This window comes from Lichenostomus cassidix, unplaced genomic scaffold (assembly GCF_008360975.1).
Source record: "Lichenostomus cassidix isolate B80296 unplaced genomic scaffold, HeHo_3.0 unassigened_scaffold_chr26, whole genome shotgun sequence".
NCBI lineage: Eukaryota > Metazoa > Chordata > Aves > Passeriformes > Meliphagidae > Lichenostomus > Lichenostomus cassidix.
The window spans coordinates 818,302-842,164 of record NW_028147268.1 but is presented as its reverse complement, the minus strand read 5'-3'; the positions used below and the strand labels follow the sequence as shown (position 1 = coordinate 842,164).

General features: G+C 49.8%; 1 protein-coding gene across 3 annotated transcripts in view; it reads left to right on the top strand.

Annotated features, from left to right (window-relative positions):
* The window catches only part of PLXNA2 (plexin A2), a 137,927-nt gene extending 118,961 nt beyond the window's left edge, over positions 1-18,966 (top strand). For all 3 annotated transcript variants that reach the window (XM_085044352.1, XM_085044353.1, XM_085044354.1), the window contains exons 23-32: positions 686-752; positions 1,315-1,461; positions 1,822-1,981; positions 2,100-2,203; positions 6,026-6,125; positions 8,148-8,338; positions 9,123-9,292; positions 10,907-11,119; positions 11,427-11,577; positions 12,539-18,966. In XM_085044352.1, coding sequence (XP_084900478.1) covers positions 686-752; positions 1,315-1,461; positions 1,822-1,981; positions 2,100-2,203; positions 6,026-6,125; positions 8,148-8,338; positions 9,123-9,292; positions 10,907-11,119; positions 11,427-11,577; positions 12,539-12,634 — 1,399 coding nt within the window. In that variant the 3' untranslated portion in view covers positions 12,635-18,966. The remainder of the gene's footprint in view (positions 1-685; positions 753-1,314; positions 1,462-1,821; positions 1,982-2,099; positions 2,204-6,025; positions 6,126-8,147; positions 8,339-9,122; positions 9,293-10,906; positions 11,120-11,426; positions 11,578-12,538) is intronic.
* Positions 18,967-23,863: the final 4,897 nt, after the last annotated feature.

Sequence of the window (23,863 nt, the reverse complement as noted above, 5' to 3'; positions counted from 1 at the left end):
CATGAGGCAGCCCCTTGTTTATGGGGGAAAATGGGTCTGGAGTGGGATGTGACTCTCTCCAAGTCAGGGAGGAGATGGTTCATGGTGAGGACAAGAGGGCACAGTGCCAGAGTAAAGGATGCTGCAGAGAACAGGGAATTGCACTCATCCCTCTTGGCTCGCTGGAATTTGGACCAGATCCTGGTGTTGTGCGAGGAGAAGGCTGGTGCTGCTGAGCCAGGCAAAGCCATGGGCACAGCTGGCCAAGGTCGTGGTCACAGCTGGCCAAGGTCGTGGTCACAGCTGGCCAGGGCTGGGGCTCCAATGTGAGACACCCAGCGACCACCAGAGCCACCCCACCCCAGGAAAAGGGGCTGTGGTGCTTTAAGGAAAGCCTCTGGGTCCTGCAGAGGCAGCATTAAAAACTATCATTAGGAGCCATTGTATTTAAATTAGAGATAATCTCGGGCACAATGTGGGGAGAGGACACTGGGTGGGACTGGGGAGAAAGCTGCAATTTCCCTGCCATTGTCACTCGGCTGTTCCTGATTGCCAGGAGCTGCTGTAAATCCTAGTGATTTACTGAGCCAGGCTGTAATTTGCACCACGTGCGAGGAGCTGAGTGTCACCGGGCTGGCTGTCACCAGGGCTGGCTGTCACCAGGCACTGGCTCTGTGTGTGATGTTTGCCCTCCTGCCTTCCCCAGGACCGAGTCTGTGGCAGAGAAGATGCTGACGAACTGGTTTGCCTTCCTGCTCCACAAATTCCTCAAGGTAAGGAGACACGGAGCAGGACTCTGTGCTGCTCTGCTGTCTCACCCTCCAGCAATTCCCCGGGGTGGATCTGGGATGAAACTCTTCCACCAGGCTCCAGGAGATGGAGTGGTGAGGAAGGAGAGGTGGAAATTTGCTGTGGGGCTGCTGCTCCGTGATCACAGCCTGCCTCAGCCCTCAGCTCTCCCGAGTAATTCCCACATAAAGGAGGTTCTGTTCCACTTCTTCAGTACTTAGGGAAGTTCTCACATCTTCATGCCTTGGCTCTCATGGTTTTTAACTCAATTTGTGGGTTTGGAAGCCCCACTGAATTTGCTCCAGGGGAGCAAACAGCCAGATCAAGATCTCAAATTCCTTTTTTTTACAACCACACAGATTCAGGAGGGATTTCCCCTGCCAAAGACAACACAGCCATGGAGCAGTGGAGCTCACAGGCTTGGCTGTCCTCTCCAGCCCTGGGCTGCGCGTGTGCTCAGGATTGAGTCAGTGGGCTGGGAGGAATCCTGTGCCAAACTGGGCACCTTCACCCCTGGGTCACTCCTGGTGTCCCTCTCTCGTGCAGGAATGTGCTGGAGAGCCTCTCTTCATGCTCTACTGTGCCATCAAGCAGCAGATGGAGAAGGGTCCCATCGATGCCATCACGGGCGAGGCGCGCTACTCGCTGAGCGAGGACAAACTGATCCGGCAGCAGATCGAGTACAAGACCCTGGTGAGTGACTCTGCACAGTCCTGCTGGCCTTCAGCTGTGCTGCCCTTTGGGGCAGGGATCAGGGCCCTGCCTGAGGTGGGAGTGTTCCTGGGTGAGGAAGAGCTGTGTCCCAACCAGTTTGCAGGTTTGGGAAGGCTGGGCTGAGGGAAATGTTTGATCTCCCTGTGCACTGGGCATTGCTCTTCTGCAGCAAGTGAAAAGGACGCCCAGGACTCCTCTCCTAGCAGTAATTATATACAAAATTATATACAAAAATGTTAGATACAGCAATGATGATGCATTTAGGGCTGCAGTGGGTTTTTTATGGGAAGAGGTTGTTGTGACTCGTGGTTAGAGCATGGTGTGGCTCTTCTCTTCCAGATCCTGAACTGTGTGAACCCAGACAACGAGAACAGCCCAGAGATCCCTGTGAAGGTGCTGAACTGCGACACCATCACCCAAGTCAAGGAGAAGATCCTAGATGCTGTGTACAAAAACGTCCCCTATTCCCAAAGACCGAGAGCTGTTGACATGGATTTGGGTAGGAGCTTCCCTGCCTGCTGGGAGGGAATTCCCAGAGGGGCTGGGGTGACTCCTGGTGGGGTTTGCAGAGCTTTGCAGAGAGGGCAGAGCTCTGACTGTGGCTCTCCTCTCCCCAGAGTGGCGGCAGGGCCGAATCGCTCGCGTGGTGCTGCAGGATGAAGACATCACCACCAAGATCGAGGGGGACTGGAAGCGCCTGAACACCCTGGTGCACTATCAGGTGAGGGAGCAGCCCCTCTGACAGCTCCCTGAGAGCTGCCAGCAGGGGAGAGGAGAGCTGGAAGTTAATTCCCACGTGTCTCGTGTGCCCAGACAGACAGGGAGGTCACGTTTGTGTGATAAACCAGAAGGGTTCCATGTGCTTCAGCATTAGGGGGGAAAGCAACCTTGACACGGAGCTCAAAGGAAGCAGCAGAGTTGAAAATTGGCTAAATTAAACCTGCCAGCCGTGGGAGAGAGGCAGAGGGAGCAGTGCAGGGGCTGAGCTGACACTGCTGGGGATGAGGAGCCTGGGGAGGGCAGCACGGGGGGCTCAGGGCTTTGTCTGGGGGTTTGGGACAGCCTGGAGTGCAGCAGGGGAGGCATAAAGTCATGGGAGAGTGAAGAAGATGCTCAGGAAGGGTGAGGTGGCCTAAGAAATTCTTGCCATCTTTAGCTGGATAGAGCAGTGTCTGTTGGAAAGGATTCCTTACAGTGTGAAAGTGGGAAGAGAGGGAGCTGAGGAGGGTTTGGTTTCTGGGAATCAAAGCAAAAGGTGGAAAGACAGGTAAAGATGGAGCTGAGGAAGGTTTGGTTCCAGGGAATCAAAGGCTTCCCTCACAGCCTGTCTGCAGCTCAGGATAACTGCATTAATTGGGACCTGTAACCTACTCCTGTCCATCACCACCTCCCCAGAAGTGCTCAGTATTTAATCTGGCATCTTTCCCTGTTTATCCAGCATCTCCAGTCCATCAGGCTGGCTCACGCTGGGGGCCTTGAATGGGAGCCAGTATTGACAGGAGCCCTGCAATCAGGGAGCGAGGCAGGAGAGCACATCAATATGCACAGTGCATGTTAAAATCACCTCCGGGGTCAACTTTTCCAAGCAGCCCCCAGGATTTAAACACAGATTACCGTAAAATGTCAGAGGAGTTGTGCAGATTAATTCCATTGTTCCTAAAAAATCTGTTTTACCTGACAGTTGCAAGGGATTAACCAACATGCAGGGAAGCAGCCAGACTTTATTATGCCTTGATCTTTAAAAGTCATCGTGAGGAAGTCAGGAGTGAAAGCTGTGCTTGTGTGATGTGTGCTGGGTGCTGGGGGAGGGAGCACTTTCATTCCAGTGCCTGTGGGAAAACCGCAGCCAAAAGCTTACCCTGAAAATAAACAAAATCCTTGCAGCACTCAAGATGCTGCAGCTCTCGCTGCCATTTGAATGTCAGGTTTGCTCTGGAAGAAAGGAGAAGTTGGCTGCCAAACATCCAGGTAGTGACACATGTCTTCTGCTCTGGCCCCAGCCCTGCACAGCCCAACTGAGCTGTCTCGGGCATTAAAGAGAAGCCAAAATCTTTTCGTTGTAGCAGAAATCTTGTCAAGGCGAGGCTTTTGCCAAAAACTAGCAGCAACATATATATATATAAAATATATATATTTTTTTATATATATATATACACATATTTTTTATTGTTATTTTTTGTTATTCCTACCAGTTTGGGGGTTTTTTTCTGTTGGAGTAACCATTTTTATTAGGTATCAAAAACACAGATGCTCCAGGACTGCACAGTAAAACAAATCCATGGGTAAAGGCCCAGCTTAAAGAGGGTATAAAATCCCTGGAGTTCCAAGTGCTGCTGTCTCACCACTTAATGGGAATGTGACACATGAACCAGGTGTGGTTCCTGGATTTTGGCACCGTTGCTTTTGTTTTCTGCATTAGAATCACAAAAATACAATAACTGATCAAATGCATTTTTTCCTGGGAAGCCTTCGCATACAAAAACCTAACTGGAATTAAAGGGAAATATTCATCTTTCTAATAGTTTTGAACCACTTTATCAAATTATAGAGAGCACTGCACACCTCCTGCTTATTTCTACATTTATAAAAATAGACGGATAACTTAAATAAGTGTAATTCTTTGTTAAATTCTCTGGAGCTTTCATACATGGCAAGGAATTGTATTACATTTGTGTCGTATCCTTTTGGTTTCATGGCTATTAAACTCCATGGGAGAGTCTTACCCCGTGTGGTTTCACTCAGGAAAAATGAAACACTGGATTTAATATCAAATGATTTACAGTGGCTCACGCAGGGTTAACTCAGAGGCAGCAGAGCATGAATACCTGTCAGCAAGTCTGGAGAGGCCAGGAGACCAGGAAACTGCTTTAAATGAAAAATTAGGAGGAGAAAGGGAAGGTTTGGGTGGAAAATGAGACTTAGGAGCTGAGTGCAGTGTGGATGGGAGCTGGAATCCTCCCTGCATCCCCACAGACCCAGCCCCATGGCCTGGGCTCCCTTCTCCCCCACCCCAGCTTTTCTTCCCCTTGTCTTTCAGGTGTTTTGTGCCCTCGCTGCGTTTCCAGCTTGTAGAATAATCAGAATATTTATAAAGTTGTAAAGCAGGCAGGCAGCTCTGCGCGTCCCTGGGGTGCTCTGTGAGCGAGGGGGGAAGGAATTCCTGCTCCATCCGAGGCTGATTTGCAGCTGGTGGGGCTGAGCTGACAGCAGCCATTCCGCCCCAAATTTAGAGAGTGAGAGGGCTCTTAAATGTGTGTGTGTGTGGAATTTTTAGTGCCTCTCTCCCAGTTAAGCACAGCCCTGGTGGAAGCGGATCCGGCACGGGAGCACCCTGGGCTCGGGTTGCTCCCTGCTGAAATGGAGCTGAAGTGGCAGCTAAGAGCAGCCTAAGAAAATAATATCAGCACTGATCACTTCTCCCACTGCCTTAACAAATTGGATGAAGTGAGGCAGGAGCAGCAAAGGAAATAATGGAGGTGTTTGGAGTGTTTTGCTTAGAAATCTCTCACTTCTGTGCTGCTGAAACACAAGTAACTATTATTTCCACTATCAGCAGCAAGAATAATAACTCGGATTTCCATGAAACCTTTCATCTGAATGGAGCCCAAAGCCTTGGAGGCAGCACAGTTCACTGTGTGCAGCTCACCTTGGGGCTGCAGATGTTGTGCAAAACCCCTGGAGCTGCTGGGGGAGCAAAAAACCTCATTTCATAGGGTCAGTGCTGAGTCCATCACAAGACTCCTGGCCAATAATGCAGGAATTAGCCCCAAAAAGCAATTCCTGCAGCAGGAAGAGGCATTTCTTTTGTGCTGAGCCTCTAAAAAGTGTCTGCTGGGCCCTGGCAAGGTGAGGTGGCTCTGTTCTCTGCTCCCTCACTGTGCTGCACCACAGGTCACAAGTTCAAAATTAAAAGCCACTCAGGCCCCTTCCCTGGAAACCTGCAGATCCTTAATTAAGGGGAATAAGTTAGAAAACTTCCAGTGACTACCAGATTTATAGGGAGGATAAAATTAAACATGGCTACTAAAATCTGCTGTAACAAAACCTTGTTAGCGCTAATGTTCATTTATAGTTTGACTTCCCAGTGTTTAATTCCTTCTCTGGAGCAGTAAAGGGATAACAATTAAATACCCTGAAAGATGACTTTATGACTTGCTCTGCTGTAAATCAAACTTTTAAAGTTCGTAAAAATTGCTAAAATAAAAAATGGTTTAATAGGAATGTTTTATGGCCCATAACGTTATTACAGCCCTTTTATTCCCCCTGCATTGTTACTTTAATTGGATCACAACAATTCTTGAGATTCTCATTTTTATTGGGCGAGGCATAATCTTAAATCACAACGACCAAAAGCATCTTCACCACATCTTTTGATTTATCCTCCCTTTCCCTCAGTCTCCTGCTGTATCCTGACCCAGCACAGGACTCAGCCAGGCTGGGAGAGAATCCTGGGCTGCTCTTCCCAGGATTTTTTGGATCAGCAGCCAAGGATCACAGTGGGGACAGGGAATCCCACTGACCTCCTCCTGCTTTGCCTCCCCAGGTGTCAGACCGCTCCGTGGTGGCTCTGGTCCCCAAGCAAACCTCCTCCTACAACATTCCTGCCTCTGCCAGCATCTCCCGGACGTCCATTAGCAGATATGGTAAGGATTGGGGTGGGAGAGGATGACTCATGGGCAGACACTGGGATTTACATGGGGAAAAAGCAGTGATTTCCCCCAGAGAACCACCCAAAATGAATGTAAATCCAAACAGAAAAACTTCCTTGGTTTGGTTTGGATTGGTTTGGTTTGGTTTGGATTGGTAAGGCTTTTCCAGTGATGACAACAGCAGAAGGACCAGAAAAGGTGGGAGAAGCTAAATGGAAATGCCAAGCACAAGAGCAGCTCTGGGAATGAAATTCCAAGGGCTCTGAGGGGATGGGTGATGCAGGAAAGGATCTTTGAGCCTCCTCAGCAGTCCCTGAGCAGGGCTGCACCACGGGAAAACCTGATTCCTTCCCCTGTTTCCTCTCTCAGTACATGATCCTGAGCTCCGAGCTAATGGGTCACAAATGGGGAAGGGCAATCTTAGCACAGAGTGCAGGGATGTGAACACCTGGGAATTCCTGATTTGCATAATAGCAGGGCTCAGCACATTCCACAGGGTCCCTGAAGATGCTGCAGCCTGAGAAAATGAGCCTGCGAGGTGCCAGGTGTGCCTTCAGAACACTAAATCCACAATAATTGTAATAATAGACTTCCATAAAAGGCAGCAGTGGCAAAATCTCTCGAGTGCTGATCTTTCATTATCGTTCATTTTACAGAGTGTTTTACCAGCAAAAAGTCTCCTGACAAACCCATCTCCTCCTCTTGTTTATAGCTCCCAAAATAATGTTGTTTTTCTCCTCGAGCAAAGGTTCTGAGGAGCCAAAAACAGGGCAGTCTTGAGGTAAAAACCAGGAGAAAAGGCATTTCTCCCTGCCAAGGGTAGTCCAAACACATCCCATAGTTCAGGTGGTGGAAAAACCAAGGCTGGGTCACACAGCTTGAGCCCTCAGTGCTCATTGATCTCTGTCAGCTGCAAAAGCTTTTGCAAAGCACCAATGTGAGCGATCATTGCTCATGTTAAGATTAATATTTCTAATTGTGCCGGCAGAATTTAAATTAGATACTTATTTACTTCCCCTGTTATATATCAGCACAGAGATATGTTTAAAAATAGAATTACTGCATGCTTCCTGAGCTGTCCCCCTGTCTGTCTCCTTAATTATATCAGTTGGAGCACTCATTTATCTAAGCCTTAATCAGGGATGAAAATCCAGCTACTTTGGTAATGACTTGAGTGTTTCCCTCAGCTGATTTACGATCGATCCCCGTGCTCTTGATGAGGAGGGTGAGCAGTGAATTGAAGGCTAAACTTGAGAAAATGCACGAGATTCCCAGAGAACAAAGAAATGTGGGGAGAGGAAAAACCCAGCAAGGCACTGTTGGGCTCCTCAGCCTCGTGTCTCGTCCTGGAGGCACTGGAGATGAGATCCAGGGAGTGAAATATATATATATAAATACATGTCAAATCCCTCCTTGGTTTCTGAGCAATTAGGGGAAATTTTCTGGTGCCCTTTGAGCTCCCCATCCCCTGCAGAGACAGCAGGGACAGCAGGAGAATGGATCTGCTCAGTCCAGGGATGGCACAGGGTGCAGGACTGGCATCAAGCTCTGCTGTTGATGCTCAGCTTGAGTCCTCACTGCTCTCCTGAAAGCCTCCAGGACAAGCCCAGCAGATTCTCCTGCCCTTTGTGCTGGGCAGCTCCTCATTATTGACAAAATCCCAAAATCAGGGCTCGGCTGCTGCAGGAATTTGTGCCCAGGGTTAATGTGTGTGAGCTGTAACTCCGGGAGGAGTTTTGTGTGGATCTGGATGAGGAATTCACATCAGAAAAGGATGTGAATGGAGCAGGAAAGTCCGTGTTTGGGGGGAAAAAAAAGCTCAATTCTGAGATTTTTTGTTCAATGGAGAGCAACACGGATCTTTGTCAAATGGTGGTCCCGGGGTGGTTTCACATTTCCCTACCCCACAAAAAACCCAGTGTGAGTGGTTTGGGATTATCAAACGTGCTGAGGGCACCAAGGGAAGTGCAGAATGGCTTTGCTGTGGGTCTCACCAAGCTCTCTCCCCGGGCTCAGACTCCACGTTCCGCTACACCGGGAGCCCCGACAGCCTGCGCTCCCGAGCGCCCATGATCACCCCCGACCTGGAGAGCGGCGTCAAGGTCTGGCACCTGGTCAAGAACCACGACCATGGCGACCAGAAGGAGGGAGACAGGGGCAGCAAGATGGTGTCTGAGATCTACCTGACCAGGCTGCTGGCCACGAAGGTAACGGGGCTGAATCTGCTGGGAAATTCTCTGTGAGTTCATTGAGGGGTCCTGGGCAGCCCCTGATGATGCTCTGCTCCCAGGCTGTGTGGTTTTTTCTGGGATTGGGGGGTTCTGGAGCCCAGATTTCTGCAATTCTCCATATTTCTGCATAGCTTTAAAATACAAAGAGTTGGTGAAAGCAGCAGGGACTGTAAATATTTATGCATTTCTTTGACCAGACAGTTTTCCTGCCTTTCCCCACGTGATCACCAGTGTGGATAACACAGCTGTGCATTGAAAAGCAAAGAAAATTTGTTTCAGGTTAGAAATAAAGAGTAAATGAGTGAGTAGCTGCAGGCTGGAGTTGTGCAGTGAAAATCATTCCATCACATGTGGGGTTTTAGCTGATTTTTCACATATTTATACATAAAAACCCCAAAGAAATGCATATGTATAGATTCTAAATTACACAATTCTTAGTATTCGATCTCCTATTGGTTACTGATCCCTTTGATGGTGATTTGGTCCTCATCCTTTGGTTCTCTTATCAATCTGACCACACCAGGGGATGATGTTTTTTAATGTCCATTTATCTCCTCTATATCTCCTGGCTCTGGGAATCTCTTCGTTGCTTGAAGCCTATCAGGCCTCACCCAGTGACTCCCAAACCCTCAGTGAAACAACAGAGCCTTTTCAAGAGAAAACTCCAATTCCCCTCCCCTGTGCAGAGGCGAACAAACCCTGAACCAAAATTCCATTAAAAAAAAGCTAAAAGCTGCCCAATTTCCACCTCTTCCCTCAGGGCACGCTGCAGAAGTTCGTGGACGACCTGTTTGAGACTCTGTTCAGCACTGTGCACCGCGGCAGCGCTCTGCCCCTCGCCATCAAGTACATGTTTGATTTCCTGGACGAGCAGGCGGACAAGCACGGCATCCACGACACGGACGTCAGGCACACCTGGAAGAGCAACTGGTAAGGGCTGAGAGGGAGGCAGAGCGGAGTGTTCAGGGGTTGTGGGGAGAAAATTAAGTGGGGAGTTGTTTTGGGAAGGGCTGGGAGCATCCCAACAGTGTGGGATGGAGGTAAAGCTGTGCTGTCCCCGTGGATGTGGCAGTGGGGTTTGAGCTGGGTTGGGCTGCCAGTGTGGTGTTCACAAGATGGTAAAACCATAAAATACCCTGATTTGGAAGGGAAGGGGGATAGCCTGGCTGTCTCTGGGCTAGACACTGCCCTGAGACTGTAGATCTGCACTTCTGGACTTTGGGAAGAGTGGGAAGCAGGGAAGCAGGGCTACAGTGCCCTGTGCTGTCTGCAAAACCCTGCTGGGTCACAAATGCCAGCACTGCTGGGAGGGGAGAGCTCAGCCAGTGGCTGCACCTTTCCCATCACTTTGGGAAGCACCTGGAGCATTTGGGCATCAGGGAGAAGGAGCCAGCTCTGCGTGCCCCAGGCAGGGGCTAAAGCCATGTCCAGCCTTCTCCAAACAGTAGGAGCTCTCACATCTCTGCCTCTGCTGCTATTTTAGGATTAAAACCTCCATGGGTTGGAAATTTACCTCTGCAAGAAAGGGAAAAAAAGCACAACACATGGTTGCTCCCTAAAGCGCTTGTATTTTCCCCTGAGCCCCTCGTGGTTTAAAAGGCCTCTAATCATCATGGCTGCAAAAGCTGGTTCCCTGCTAAGGCAGTGGGAAGCTCAAAACGATTCATTTAAAGCCTTAGAAGAGGAGTTATTGGGATGAAAACTGTACAATCACAAGAAATTATGAGGAAAAAAAGCAGTGACCACCAGAGTTTGGCCTGCCAGAGCAATCAGACTTCACAAGGCCTGGACCATCCTCCTCCATGGCTCAGCTGAGCAGCAGCATTCCCAGAAAGGGAATTTTGGTGGGGAGATGGGAGAGAGTTTGTGCCCCTGGAGCAGGTCAGAGCAAATGGAGGTTTGGAAGAGAGAGCTGGGGGTGACGAGGCTGGGCTGAGCTGCTCTCCTGCAGCACTGCAAGAGTTAAGGCTGCAGCCTTCAGCGAGCTGGAGAGACAGAGAGAGCTGCGACTTGAAAGGTAATAGAAAGCAGCAGCTGCTTTTTTGATCCTGCTATACAGCCGAAGAAAAAAAGGAATAATAATTCCCCTTTGATTGCAAAGGCCCCGGGATTTGGGGACAAAGGCTCTGATTCCTGCTGCTGGCTGGTGGGGATGGAGCGTGGAGCGGCCGAGCAGCAATGATCAGTGCAGGAGCTGCCCCTGGCCCACACCCTGCTCTAACCAACCCCTCCTCATGGGCTCCTCCTGGAGATGCTCCTCCAGTCCCCCCAAACACTGCCCTGGACAGCCAGGCTGTCCCCCTGCCCCTCAGCTCCTCCACAGCTCCATGTGGGATCAGCCCAGAACAGCTCCCAGCATGGCAGCTCCACCACCAGCAATCTGGGCAGCACTGATGCTGGGCAGCCTCAGCCCAGCTCCTATTTAAATTCTTCTCTTACTCTTCCCACCATTCATGTGCTGCCTGGGAGCACCATCCACAGCAATTGCCCTTTCCTCGCCTCTGTCTTCACATTTCATTTTGTTTGTTGCTTTGCCTCCCTCAGCCTCCCCCTGCGCTTCTGGGTGAACGTGATCAAAAACCCACAGTTCGTGTTCGACATCCACAAGGGCAGCATCACGGACGCCTGCCTCTCCGTGGTGGCTCAGACCTTCATGGATTCCTGCTCCACCTCGGAGCACCGCCTGGGCAAGGACTCTCCCTCCAACAAGCTGCTGTACGCCAAGGACATCCCCAGCTACAAGAGCTGGGTGGAGAGGTGAGGGCAGCGTGGCTGCAGGGTGCTCTGGACCTGCCTGACATCCCATGGGTTCAGAATGGAACATCCTGAGTGGGGAGGGAAGCAAAAGCACCATCAGGGATGCTGCTGGGTGGTTCTTAGCCCTGCCGAGCATCACTGCTCGTGTTTTCAGCTCATTACAGGTCAGAGTCCTGTTTTGCTGGATGTAAACATAAAGCAAAAGGATGTTCCTTTCCCTGCAGAGCTCAGCTTAAATCCTCAGGGGAAGAGGGGCATTGTGAGCATTCCTGTTGCTCATGGCCTCCCTGACCCCTCATTCCCACAGGTATTATGCAGACATCGCCAAGCTGCCGGCCATCAGTGACCAGGACATGAACGCCTACCTCGCCGAGCAGTCGCGCCTGCACGCCGTGGAGTTCAACATGCTGAGTGCACTCAACGAGATCTACTCCTACGTCAGCAAGTACAGTGAGGAGGTGGGTGTGGGCAGCAGTGTCCCCTGGGGCTGTGCTGTGCATCACTCCACCATCACCCCTGTAGAGTGATGGTGTTCCCTGGAGTGATGGTGTCTCCTGGGCCATGCTGTCTCCTTGGCCATGCTGTGCCCTGGGGCAGCAGGGCCCCATGGCACATGTGTGGCAGAGAAGATGCAGTGCTGGGCTGTGCAGGAACCCCTCTGCTCCCTCCCAGAGCTCCATCCTTCCCAGCCCAGGATGCAGCCTGCCTGTAGCTGGAGCCACTGCTGCCCTGCTGTTCTCCTCACACACTGAGAGGTTTGGCTGTACTTGTAGCATCCTCCCCAGGAGGATTGACAGCTAAAATCTTGCGGGAGCACCTGGATTCCTCAGCCCTGGCATGCAGCCAGTGCAGTGGAAAATATTCATGACCTAGTGAAGCTCTCCAGAAAGCTCCATGTCCTTTGGGAGAAGCATGGTCCAAATCCCCACTGTGGTGATGCAGGCTCCTGTTTGCAAAAGCTCCCTGGCAGCCTGAGCTCCTTTAATGAATGCATCACTTTAAACCAAGTTCTCGCCATCTGTTCCACCCCTTCATTTCCCTGCAAGAAGAACCGATTTTGTAATTATGTCCGTGAAACGGAAGGGTTTTGTCACTGAACTGCATGTAGCCATTTGTGATACAACGCCACGGCTATTTTCCCATTAGGGTTGAAAAAATCTCATCACTTTCGTGCTAAACGAGACAAGAAATGTGGAGTCCAAGGCACCAGAGTGGGTTTTCCTGGGTGGATATCAAGGGGTCCAACAAACCAACAACAGCCAAGCACTTGTGGCGTTGCTTTGCCTTTTATTGGAATTTCACACCTCCCCATTTCGAGTTGCTCACATCTCGCTGCCCACCCACCTCTCCCACCCCCTCTCTCACACTGATTTCTCTCTCTGATCCTTTTTTCCCCCCTTTTTTCTGTTTCCTCTCCAGCTCATCGGGGCTCTGGAGCAGGATGAGCAGGCTCGGAGGCAGCGCTTGGCTTACAAAGTGGAGCAACTCATCGGGGCCATGTCCTTCGAGAGCTGAAGAAAGGTCACGGACAGCAAAGGGCAGAGGATCGCTCGGACTCTCGGGAATTTAGAGGGAGAACAAGCATGGAAAGCACTGGACACACCCCCCAAAGCTCTTCTGGAGGGAGTAAAGCCTGGCACAAGGACCAGCTGTGCTCAAAAATCATACAGGATCCAGTTTGAAAGAGCAGAAAGAGAAGATGATGAAACATCTCAATCGAAGTCCAAGCAAGGGGGATCACTTTTTCGAGCGTACGTGGAAAGAAGGAACCTGGAAAGTCTGGATGTCTCCATGACTGCTGCTTTGCATGAAAATTGTTTAATGTATATTAGAAAATGAAACTTTATTTAAAGGGGGTTTTTTTTTAAAAAAAAAAAAAGGAAGAAAAAGGAAAAAAAAATAAGAAGAAATAGAGCAAAAATCACAGAGGCCATAGAGATAATCCTGGCAAGAAGGATCAGCTCTGATTCCTGTCCCTGAGAGTCTCCCGAGGACATGGCTCAGGCATTCTGCAAAAGGACTCTCATGCCAGTTGGAACATCTGGAAAACCGAAATGTCTTTGTTTTGGGATCTTACAAGAAATGAGAGCACAAGTTTGCACCACACCTTTTTACACAAGCGAAATAGCAGTTTTAGCCCAAAAACAGTCCAGTGGCTGAGTAACTTAGAGGCACTAGAAGGAACTTTACCTGAATTGCAAAACCATCAGACCATCCGACCTGTCTTGAAATCCAGCTTTATCCATGTATTTATATAGTGTCAATATATATTTTTTTTAAATCCCATTTACTGTCGAATGAGGAAAGATCTGAATTTCATCGCTTTTCCCTTTTCCTCCTCCATCCCACCTCGTTGGCTGCCGGTGATCCAGCAGTGTCCAGCATGGTTGTGGTGATCTGGAAATGTCCAGCAGTGTCCAGGAGTGTCCAGTATGGCCACAGTGATCCAGCAGTGTCCAGTGGTGATCCAGGTGTGTCCAGTATGGCCATGGTGATCTGGAAATGTCCAGCAGTGTCCAGGAGTGTCCAGTATGGCCATGGTGATCTGGAAATGTCCAGCAGTGTCCAGTGGTGATCCAGCAGTGTCCAGCGTGGCTACAGTGATCCAGCAGTGTCCAGCAGTGTCCAGCATGGCTGTGATGATCCAGCAGCAATCCATTGAGTGTCCACTGCTGGTTCTGCACTGTGGAACTGCAGGTTCCTCCAGGGTTGGTTTTGGGGGTCTCCAGCAGCCACCCCGGATTTTCTGCAGTAAAACCCCACAAACCCTGATGTTTACGGTGCCAATACTTGAAAAGCCTGGATGTTGGGAGAGCAGATATTTGTTGCTTTTCTGCTGGACGTGCAGAGTCCTTCAGCACAGCTCCCTTTGGCTCTCTCCGGCAGTGCTCGCCGCCTCACCCAGGGCCAGGACTTGCATTTCCACTGGGAAAGGGAGAGAAATCTCTGCTCCAGGCAAGGGCAAACCTTAACCAGCACCCCCAGGCCAGCCAGCTCTGCTGTCGTGTCTCTGTGTCGGCGTCTCGTTGTTCTCTTCAGTTCCTTGCTGGCCCCACGGCACACGTTCCTGTGGCCAGGGACAGGCAAATGTTTGTGAGTGTTATTTCTTTCAAAGACACCAAAGCTTATGTGTGTCCCTTTGTAGAGTGCCAGGAGGGGAAGGAATGCTGTAAATATTTCTCTCTGTAGTAAATATTGATACGTGTGCAGGCTGCAGTGGGGAGGGCAGGGAGAGGAGGGCTGATGGAAATACAAGTGTTGGCTGCAGGAGCTTGGCTATGGCAGCAGAAGAATTCCTGGTGTCTGCCCGGGCTGTGTCACACCAGAATGGGACCTCAGATTGCAGCCAGTGGGTGTTGAAGGAAAATCCATTTTCATATCCGTCCCCCTCCTCCACCATTCCTGCCTGGAGGAGCCCAGCAAGGCTCCCAGAGCTGCTGGATTTGGTGTCCTGCAGTCCAGCACAGGGGAGGGGAGAAGCACGTAGAGAAATACTCAGGAAACTTGGTTTAATTACCATTCAGTAAAAGCCATGCCAAGTCCACTTTCTTTTGGTAATCCACTTCTGTGAGTGTCTCTGAAAAGGAGAAAATACTGATGATAATAATCAACCTTGTGCAATAAGTTCTTGACATTTACAACAGCCTGAGCACTGGATTTACTGAGAGAGGGGGAGAGTGGCAGAAACAGAGACTGAGGCAGAGCAGGGTTTGTTCTGCCCTTTATCCAAGAGTTCTCTTCCCAGGGATCCTGCTCCTGCACAGTGAATCTCATTTTGAAGGCAGAAATTGGGTGAAAGTCCTACTAAAAGTCAGGCATTGAGGAGATCAGCACCAGGAATGTCCCTGGAGCAGTCCCCAGCCTGGCCTGCTCCTCACTGAGGTACCACAGGAGATGGCAGAGGGTCAGGCTTTGAAATCCTGCAGGTTTTTGCTGGTTCTGTTCCTGCTGTTCCCAGTGATCCTTCCCACAGCTTAGGTGAGGGATTTCCAGATCTGTTCTAGCTGTGATTGTTGGTTTGGGTTCACTGAATTCTCATGGTACTCTGAAACCCAAAGAGAGCGCTCCAAAAAAGTTCCCAAATAGACTCTGAACACTTCTGAATATCAGTCTGGAGGATTCTCTCTGCAGGATTCACAAACTATCAGTACAGCCCAAAGCAAAGGCCTGGCTGTGCATCACCTGGGCCTGGTGACTGTGTCCCTGCCCAAAAGCCCTTTTGGTGCTCTTCTCTGCATCTCCTTGAGAGGCTTTTGTGTTTTAATCCTGGTTTTCCTCCTCCTGCTCTCTCCCTTCTGGCCGGAGCACCCCAAAGTCATTCCCCACTCCCCTGTATTTTCTCAGCAGAAATGGAAGTCACCAAGCACCCCTGGACTCTCCAGCAGAACATTAGGGAGAGAAGGGGACAACTGAGTTGATCTTCCATGCTGAGGGGAGATTTGAGCAGAGAGAAAAAACGGAAAGCAGCAGGAGCACTTTGCAAATCAAGAAGCTCCTACACTTCTGACTGAATTGCGAAGGAAGCAGCAAAAACACCTCTTCCATCATCTGGAAAAGCTTCAGGAGGATGGCAGAGGGAACAGCACAGTCCTGGCTGGAAGGGTGGCCTAGAAATATATTGCCAAGTGTCTACTCATGGTGGTTGACATTAATTATGGATCTTTACAGGCAATTATATGGAATGAAGCAACATATCCCCCTGGGGCAAAGCGCTGGGAATCTATTGCCCTGTTTGCATCCGACATCTCCTCCTTGGGGAGGAGGAAGCTTCAGATCTCAAAATGGCATTTTCTTTGCGCTCGCAGCAAACTGGACTCAAGCTTTGGTCAGGAGGGGGCACTTGCCTTAGATGAAACGATTTCACATCCCTCTCATTGCCCCCTTCCTCCTGCGAGGCCTCTTGGTGTTTGGAGTCTCCGGCTCTCTCCGTTTCAGGTATTCCAACATCAAAGCAGGAGACGTCATTTTCCGGGATCTCTCTGCCTGGTGTCACCGCTTGAATAATTCCGTTTAATCTCCTGCTCACGAGCTATCAAAGCACCCACTCCGAGGGGGAGCGAGGTGCTAATCAAACGCTTCTCCACCTTGAAAGCCTTTATGAAAACCCCACAAACCCCACATTGCCAGAGCAGAACTCGTGGGCAAAGCTGTCCCTGTGTGAGCCCCGCTGGGGAGCTGCAGCCACAGCAGCTCATGGGGTGTGGACAGTGAGTGGTCCACACTTTGCCATAAAGGATGAATTTAGAGGGAGGCAGGAGGGATCAGCACGGCCAAAACCCCGTGAAATCCAGCATGGATATCCCTGGAAACCCTGAATATCCAGCCCTGAGGACTCACCGTGGGGAACAAACTGCTGCCATGGCCTCACTGCATCCCAGCAGCATTCCAGGAGTGGAATTTCAGGTTTGTCCCTGAAGGATGGCCGTGGGGACAGCGGTGCCTCCCTGCAGGGCTCGGGGCTGTGACACGCCAGGGACAGTGAGCACAGCCGCTCGCCGCGGTGCCAACAGAGACCTTCATCACAGCAGTGCCTTCCACACTCTGTCTTAAAACCCTGGTGGCCCATCCCACGTCAGTGTCCTCTCCTACCTTCCACTGGACTCCACAGAAAAGGTCACAATGCAGGAAGCAGCTTGGGTGGGCATGTGGAGGGTAAAGCAAGAGGGTTTAAGGCTCTGGGATTGCACCTCTGTACTCTGCTGGCTCCGAGCACCTTGTGGGAGTCTTGTGTGCTTAGGAAAAAGGGTCAGAGCACTCCCCTCCTCCAGTGGGCAAAAATTCAATTTTTTGAATTGAAAATCTCATTCCCAGGAGTCCCAAAGAGCCAGCAGGGCACAGGAAGGCCAGGTTGGCACAGAGCAGCTCCTCACAGTCCCTGTGCTGCTCCTGTGCCTCCAGCCCATTCCCTGGCAGCAGCCCAGCCACGCTCTGCTGTCACTGGCTGTCCTCCATCCAGTTTCCTGCGCTGTCAGAGCTCACCTGTCACAGGGACTCAGCTCCCCAACCTAAACGAAACTAAAATAGACTGACTCGGATAAGCTGGGCCATCAGGGAGAGCTCACGTGTGACTGTGCCCTGGAGAGAAGGAAAAATGTTCCGAGGAGGGTAAATAACTGACATCAAAGATGCATTAAAATGCCACAGAGCTTCAGCCATCCTATTCCAGAATCATGTTTGTAGCAGGAAGTGCAAGGCAATAGTGCAGGGAGCAGTGACATTGCAGTTGTGTGCGAGGAGAGCTCAGACACAGTCCTGTCCTTGGTGAATTCTGTGGTGAAAACACCCAGCCTGGACCCAAAACCAGAGAGCAGGGGGTCAGGGGCTGAGGGCAAAGCACTGGGGACAGCTCTGAGGCCACCTGCACGGACAGGGTGGTTTGGTTTTATTGGTGAGACCCTCAGTGGGGCAATATTGGAGTACGAGGTGCCCATGTGTGCTGAGGAGGCATTGCTGGGGATCTGCTGAGCTGAGAAACCCCAAATAGGCAACTCCAGTGCCGTTTGGGCAGTTTAGTTTTGCAGGGGAAGAGGATGGGAGCCTTTGGGCCAGTTTTGGCTGCCTGGAAGGCTCTGTGCAAAGCCCCTTCACCCTGGAAACTCAGGTGGTGCTCCTGTTCTGGGCACGCCATGGAGCAGCAGCAGGTGGTGCCTGGAGCCTTCCTGGCTCCTGGGAGCAAACTGGGGCTCTGTGGTGCATGTCCTGCACCCCAGGGTGCTCTGCTGGGTGCTGGGGTGGGAGATGGGGAGCTGGAAGGGTGGGGCAGTGCAGGATGGCAGAGCCTGGCTGCTCCTTGCTGGAAAAGCCACTCCAGTCCCACCCTCGTTGCTGAGGTGGCACCCAGAGGTGGTGTGGCTGTGCTGGGAGCATGGCAGTGTCCCTGTGCTTGTTCTTTCAGATCCCCCTTTGTCCTGGTGTTACCCATCCCTCTCCTTCCTTTGTAAGAGTGGAAAATAATCCTGGAAAAGCTGACCTTTCTGCAGCTCAAAGGACCCACAAGGTCCATCCAACTGCACGGAGAATATCCCAAACATCCCAAACTCCCTGGGCCTCCTGAGGCTGCCAAGTCAAACACGAGCTCTCCTGTATGGCCTTTCCTTTGGGATTTTGAATACCTCTCTTTCGAATAAGCTTGGAAGTTGATGCAGCAGCTTCTCCATGTGACATTTCCACCCCATGGACTGAGCAGCACGAAGGTGCAGGAGGAGCTGTGGGGAGGGAAATGAGCTGATTTTGCCACGTTATTTCATGGCTTCAGAAGACAATGCAGTAAAATGTCCTCTTACTGAGTTGTGGTGTTGATGGCACCTTGGGGGCTGCCAGGGGAAGCAGCGAGGGGAAGGGAATGTACAGGTACTAAAACTTCTGGAGTCCCCCAAAAATGTCACAGAATGTAGAGGTATCAGCCGTGGAACAGATCCTGGTTTCTTCTGCCCCTTCTCCTTAAAAACCAACACCCGCCAGTTTTAGGGGATTTGTGTATTGGCAGGAAGAAGGAAGTGATTTGTATCTGTGCCCATTCCACCGTGTCGTTCTCTGGCTCCTCCCCTCCCCGTTATACTTGACACACTGGAGTTCTGTATTATATTTTTTTTTTAAAGATGATTGTCTGTTTTTTGTTGTTTTTACAAGTGTTGTGGAAAAAAAAAGAAAAACAAATGTAAGAAAGTTTAAGTATTTAAAAATGTTCCAAGGAAATAAAAGGGGGTTTTGTTATTATTCTAATATATTATTGTGTACCTATTGTAAATATGAAACACTCCTATTTTGCAAGCCAAGGACTCACTTTGTACTGTTGTTATATATAAATAAAGTTTACTGGTTAAAAAAGCCCTCCTGAGTGGGTCTTTATTTCCCAACATGTGCTGTGTGGCATTTGTTGTGTGAGGAATAGTTATTATCCAAATCCCACAGCAAGAAATGGGTGAGTGGAGATGGTTTGGGTTGGAAGGAACATTAAAACTCATCCAGTTCCAACCAGGGACACCTTCCACTATCCCAGGTTGCTCCAAGCCCCATCCAACCTGGCCTTGGACCATTCCAGGGATACAACATCTGGAAACAACCCCTGAATAGTGAAACTGGGGTGCAGCTGGGCTGGATGAGGTCCCCAATCCTGCAGGAAATCCCAGATCCTTCCACCCCAGCTGGAGCAGGAGCAGCAACCCCTGCTTGTAAATAAACAACCTGGGTGAGCTCCTCATGTTTCCCCCTCTCTGAAACGCTCAGTCCTTGAGGTGAAACACTTCTGCTTCCATCTCAGGAATTCAAGCCAACATCTCAGCAAACGCTGAGAGGCATCTGCTGAGTCGCAGGAATCAGCAAGTGACTTCTCCAGCAGCTGTCTGTCAACTTTAATGACCAATATGGTCGCAATTACAGCAATGAACTTTCTCTAACAGCCCAAAATTACTCTGGATGATGATAAGTGACAGAAAAATGGAGACCCTTAAGGAAGCATTAAAGAAGAAACATGTGGGTATGGAATAAGAGGTCTCTCTGCTTTTTCTGGAGGATCTTAAGGGTTTCTTTTTTTCTCCTTTCTAAATTAAGTACTAAAAAGGATAAATCTAAGCCAGAAGGGGAAAGTCTGGCACGCTGTGGGTCACAGCACAGAGCTCAGTGCTGCCCTGAGATGTAGTTTTTATAGATATTTGACTCTCAATCCACTTGTTTTAGTGAGGAGCTAATGGGGAGATGGGAAACTACTCCCGTTTGAGGGGAATGCAAATCCATCATGTCACAGCAGCACTCTGCTCCTCAGGCAGGTCATTCCAGCTTATTTCCCTCAAATTGAGACCAAACCTTGACACAGGCCTCAGGGGGGCAGTTTGGCCACATCCTGCTGTCTCCCACTTGAAACCAGCGGATTTTAACCTCCCCAGATGGATCCCATGGGCTCTGCTGCTGGAACCATTCCAGAGCTATGCCCACCCTACGTGGAGTGGGTTTTTCACATGATTTGTGAATTAGAGAATAAAAGAGGAGATGCTTGTTTTTCACCTGTGCCTCGGGTAAGTCTGAATTTAAAGAATTTAACAGGAACTAGACCAATGTTCCCAGGGTTCTCCCAAGGGCTGGGGGAGTTGGGGTTTGTGTTTTACCTTCAGAGATGCTCATCCTGTGCTGCTTTATCCGTGGCCTCTGTGTTGTTAGACAGAGCCTGGAGGAAGGACAGCAGCTGCCAGGAAAATCTCCACTCCCAGTGCACCCTTTGAGAGGTTATTGACTCCTTCAGCTCAACAAAGGAGAAAGAAATTCCAACACGAATCGACAGCATCGACCGTGGGGTCATTTGTATTCATCTGCACCTTGTTAATAGATGTAATAAGGATACTCAATTAAAAATTACATTTTATCTGGCGTGCACTTCACAGGGCTTTATTGGCACTGACAAGGTCAAGTGATGCTTAATAAAGGTTATATAAAATGCAGATGGCTTAGATCCCTTTATCATCCTCCACATCCAGTGCAGAGGAGTGAAGGACCAAGGGCACAGCATGGAAATCATCAGGAGAACAGCAGGTTTGGATCTTCCAGGGGTGAGTTTGGGGCTCTCAGCACTGCAAAAGCAGCAAAACACCCTGAAGTTTCCCCTCATGCCCCCCTTTGTCCCTCCCCACCATCTGCATCCCCTTGGTTGGATTTTATTTCCCCTTCTGAAGCTGTGGGATTGTCCAGTGCTTTAATCACTGTCAGTCTGGAGATCGTGGAGCAGATTTTGGACATCCCTGTGCTGGCTTTTCCAGCCTGGTTATCAGGGCGAGCTAATGGAGGTGACACTTTCAATTATCAAATACAATCGTGGCATTAATTTTGACCTGTTTAAATTTCAGCATCTTTTCCCTTCTGTGAGTGCTTAGCTAGAGGGTGACATAGAATTGTATGGAATCAGACAGTGATCTTAGACTGGCAATAAAGGCCACAAAAACCTCCTGCTTTTTATTTATGCAGGGTCTGGTTATATTTAAGTGGCCAACTCATTTGTAATTGAAATTTAATTCCGTGTTATTGGACACTTCGCTGCTTAAAATGGAGCAGATCACTAAAACCCACATTAAATCCTCTCCTCCCAGCTCCAGACTCTTTCCAGGGGACATTTGGGACCCCTCGCCTGCTGGGGCTATAAAAATTATAATTTAATTAAAATTTAAAAGTAATAATAATAAAATATAAAACACATTACCCCAGGTGCCAGGTCAACCCAGAACCTGCAAAATATTGATGTTGTCCCAGTCTGACATCAACGTGATGAAAACTCGTTAATTAATTTAGAGATCATCCCGAAGAGAAATCTTGTCTGTGCTCTGGTTTATTGATAGGCTTGTGCAGGCAAGTGGATATAAAATAATGTGAAAGTATAATAACATGATATAAAAGAGATGTACAGCATAATCCAACATGAACACGTCTGTATCTATTTGGATCAAGAGTACAGCCCGAGGTTCATGTTAAACTTAAAATTGCAAATATTGATGCCAAAAACAAAGGGTTTGTTTTTACTCCCAAATGATACTTAGGAAAATGGGAACCACTCAGGCTTTATTGTCACTTCATAATTAACTCGAGTGAAGGAATCTAATTAGAAATGTTCGATGCTGCCCCGGGGCAATGTGTGTAGGAAAAGAAGGAGGATGGCCAAGCTTAAACAACTCAGGTAAAAATGAACTCCATGGTAATATTTGATAATTAAGAATGTCTCTATCAGCTTGTCTGGCTATTAATGAATTGGGCTGTTCTTTTCACATTTGATTACTGGAGTTTTATGATGCCTGCTCGCCTTTATTGCTCCTGGGAATGGGTTAGTCTGTGGGCTGAGCAGCAGGAATAATGTTAGAGAATGGGTTGGGTTGGAAGAGACCTTAAAACTCATCCTGTGCCACCATGGCAGGGACACCTTGCACTGTGCCAGGCTGCTCCAAGCTCCATCCAGCCTGGCCTTGGACACTCCCAGGGATCCAGGGACAGCCACAGCTTCTCTGGGCGCCCTGTGACAGGGTGTTGGGAGATTTAATGGTATTTTGAGAGCTCCAGCACTGCAGAAACACCAGGCATTAATCCATTCCTTAGTCCATGATGGGTGCAGTGCTAGACACACAGACTCCTCATTTAAATTGGTCAGAGGTGGCCTGGGGTCTCTGGGATGTCCTGGATCTGGCTCTGGACACTCAGACACCTCATGTTTAGGTGGCAGTGATTGTCCAGGAGCCACCAGGACATAGCCAGGGCTGCCAGAGCTGGCTCTGGACACATGGACACATCATGCTATGGCTCTGGACACTCAGACACCTCGTGCTGAGGTGCTGCTGGGTGGCAGAGCTGGCAGGTGATCCCAGGGCTGCCGGAGCTGCTGTCTCTCCAGGCTGGAATTGTCATTCCGCTCCAGCCGCCGCTGCCTGCCTGCAGAGGAGAAAGCATTTTCTCTTTTGTTCGCACTCAATTAGGCTGAGCTTTGAGGAGAAGATAGAAATGCTTAAAAGTTCCTCTTTTTCGCCGTGTTCAGCCTTCACAAAGGGAAGTGTTGGGAGGATCTCAGGGGGAGAGGCGCTCTGGCACGAGTTTTTCAGGATTCTTTTGACGCTCATTTGATTTTTGCAGCGGGAACCTGCGACGTCTCTGAGCTCCCCACAAAGGCATTGCCTCGGGCTGTACAGGGGTTTATAGCCTGGGTCACGGACCTCATGCATATTTTATATCTGCTCAAACAGCATTTTACCCTTTGACAAGCCCGGGTCAGCCTGCCAGCACCCTTCCTGGGAGGGACGTGGCTCAAGGCAAGTCACACGGAACAAATGCACCAAACAAACGGATCAAGCACCAGAAATGCTCCAATCCACTGTGGGAGAGAACTCAAAGCATTGCTCTGTGCATGGCCTGGCCTGCTTGCCTGCTCAGGGAGATGGCCTGATGTTTCCAGAAGGATCGGGAGCAAGGCTGGCAGCAAAATGGCCAGAAGTTGCTAAAGGATGGAATTCACCTCACCTGCTGTAGATGAATAAAAGAGATCAGTGCTTCTAGAAGGCAAATCACCCTCTGGAGATGCTGTAATCCCTGTGTTCCTGTCGGGGAGGAGCTGCTGGAGCTCAGTGTGTGTTGGCAGGGTGAGGGTGTGGGAAATGCATCCGCAGTGGCCTCAGCGCTGTGCTAATTGCAGGTCTCGAGCAAACACCTCATTTACACACATCCCCTAATGAACTGACTGCCTTTGGATGAGGAGCTGAGGAGTGAGGAGCTCTGCACCTCCGAATCAAGGCAGAATTCCCTCCCTCCCTCCGCAGAGGAGCTGCTGGTGGGGAGCCAATGCCCCCAGCACACGAGCTGGAGGATTAGCAGGTTGGTAATGGATATGGGTAGAGCAATAATCTGCGGAGTGATTAATATGGAGATGATTTTTGGATTAATAAGGATGCGGCAGAGCTGTCTGCTCAGGAGAGATGTTTGCACTCTCCAGTTTGAACGCAGTGACCGTTACCTTAATGCTGTGATTAAACCCACATTTAAGACACCTCATTAAATTAGAGTGTAAGAGTGAATTCTTGTAACCCACTGCAGGAAATGGATTCGGGCCTGGTGGGTGAAGAATGCCAGGAGATCCCTGGAGCGGCTCTGGGAATGTCTCACAGCTGGCAGGTGAGGCTGCACCGCTCCAGGTGTTGGGCTGTCACCACCTTCAGCTCAGCGCTGGAGCTGCTGCCCTCCAGCAGGGATGCTGACCCTGGTCACACTGCCACAGCCACCCCTCTGCAG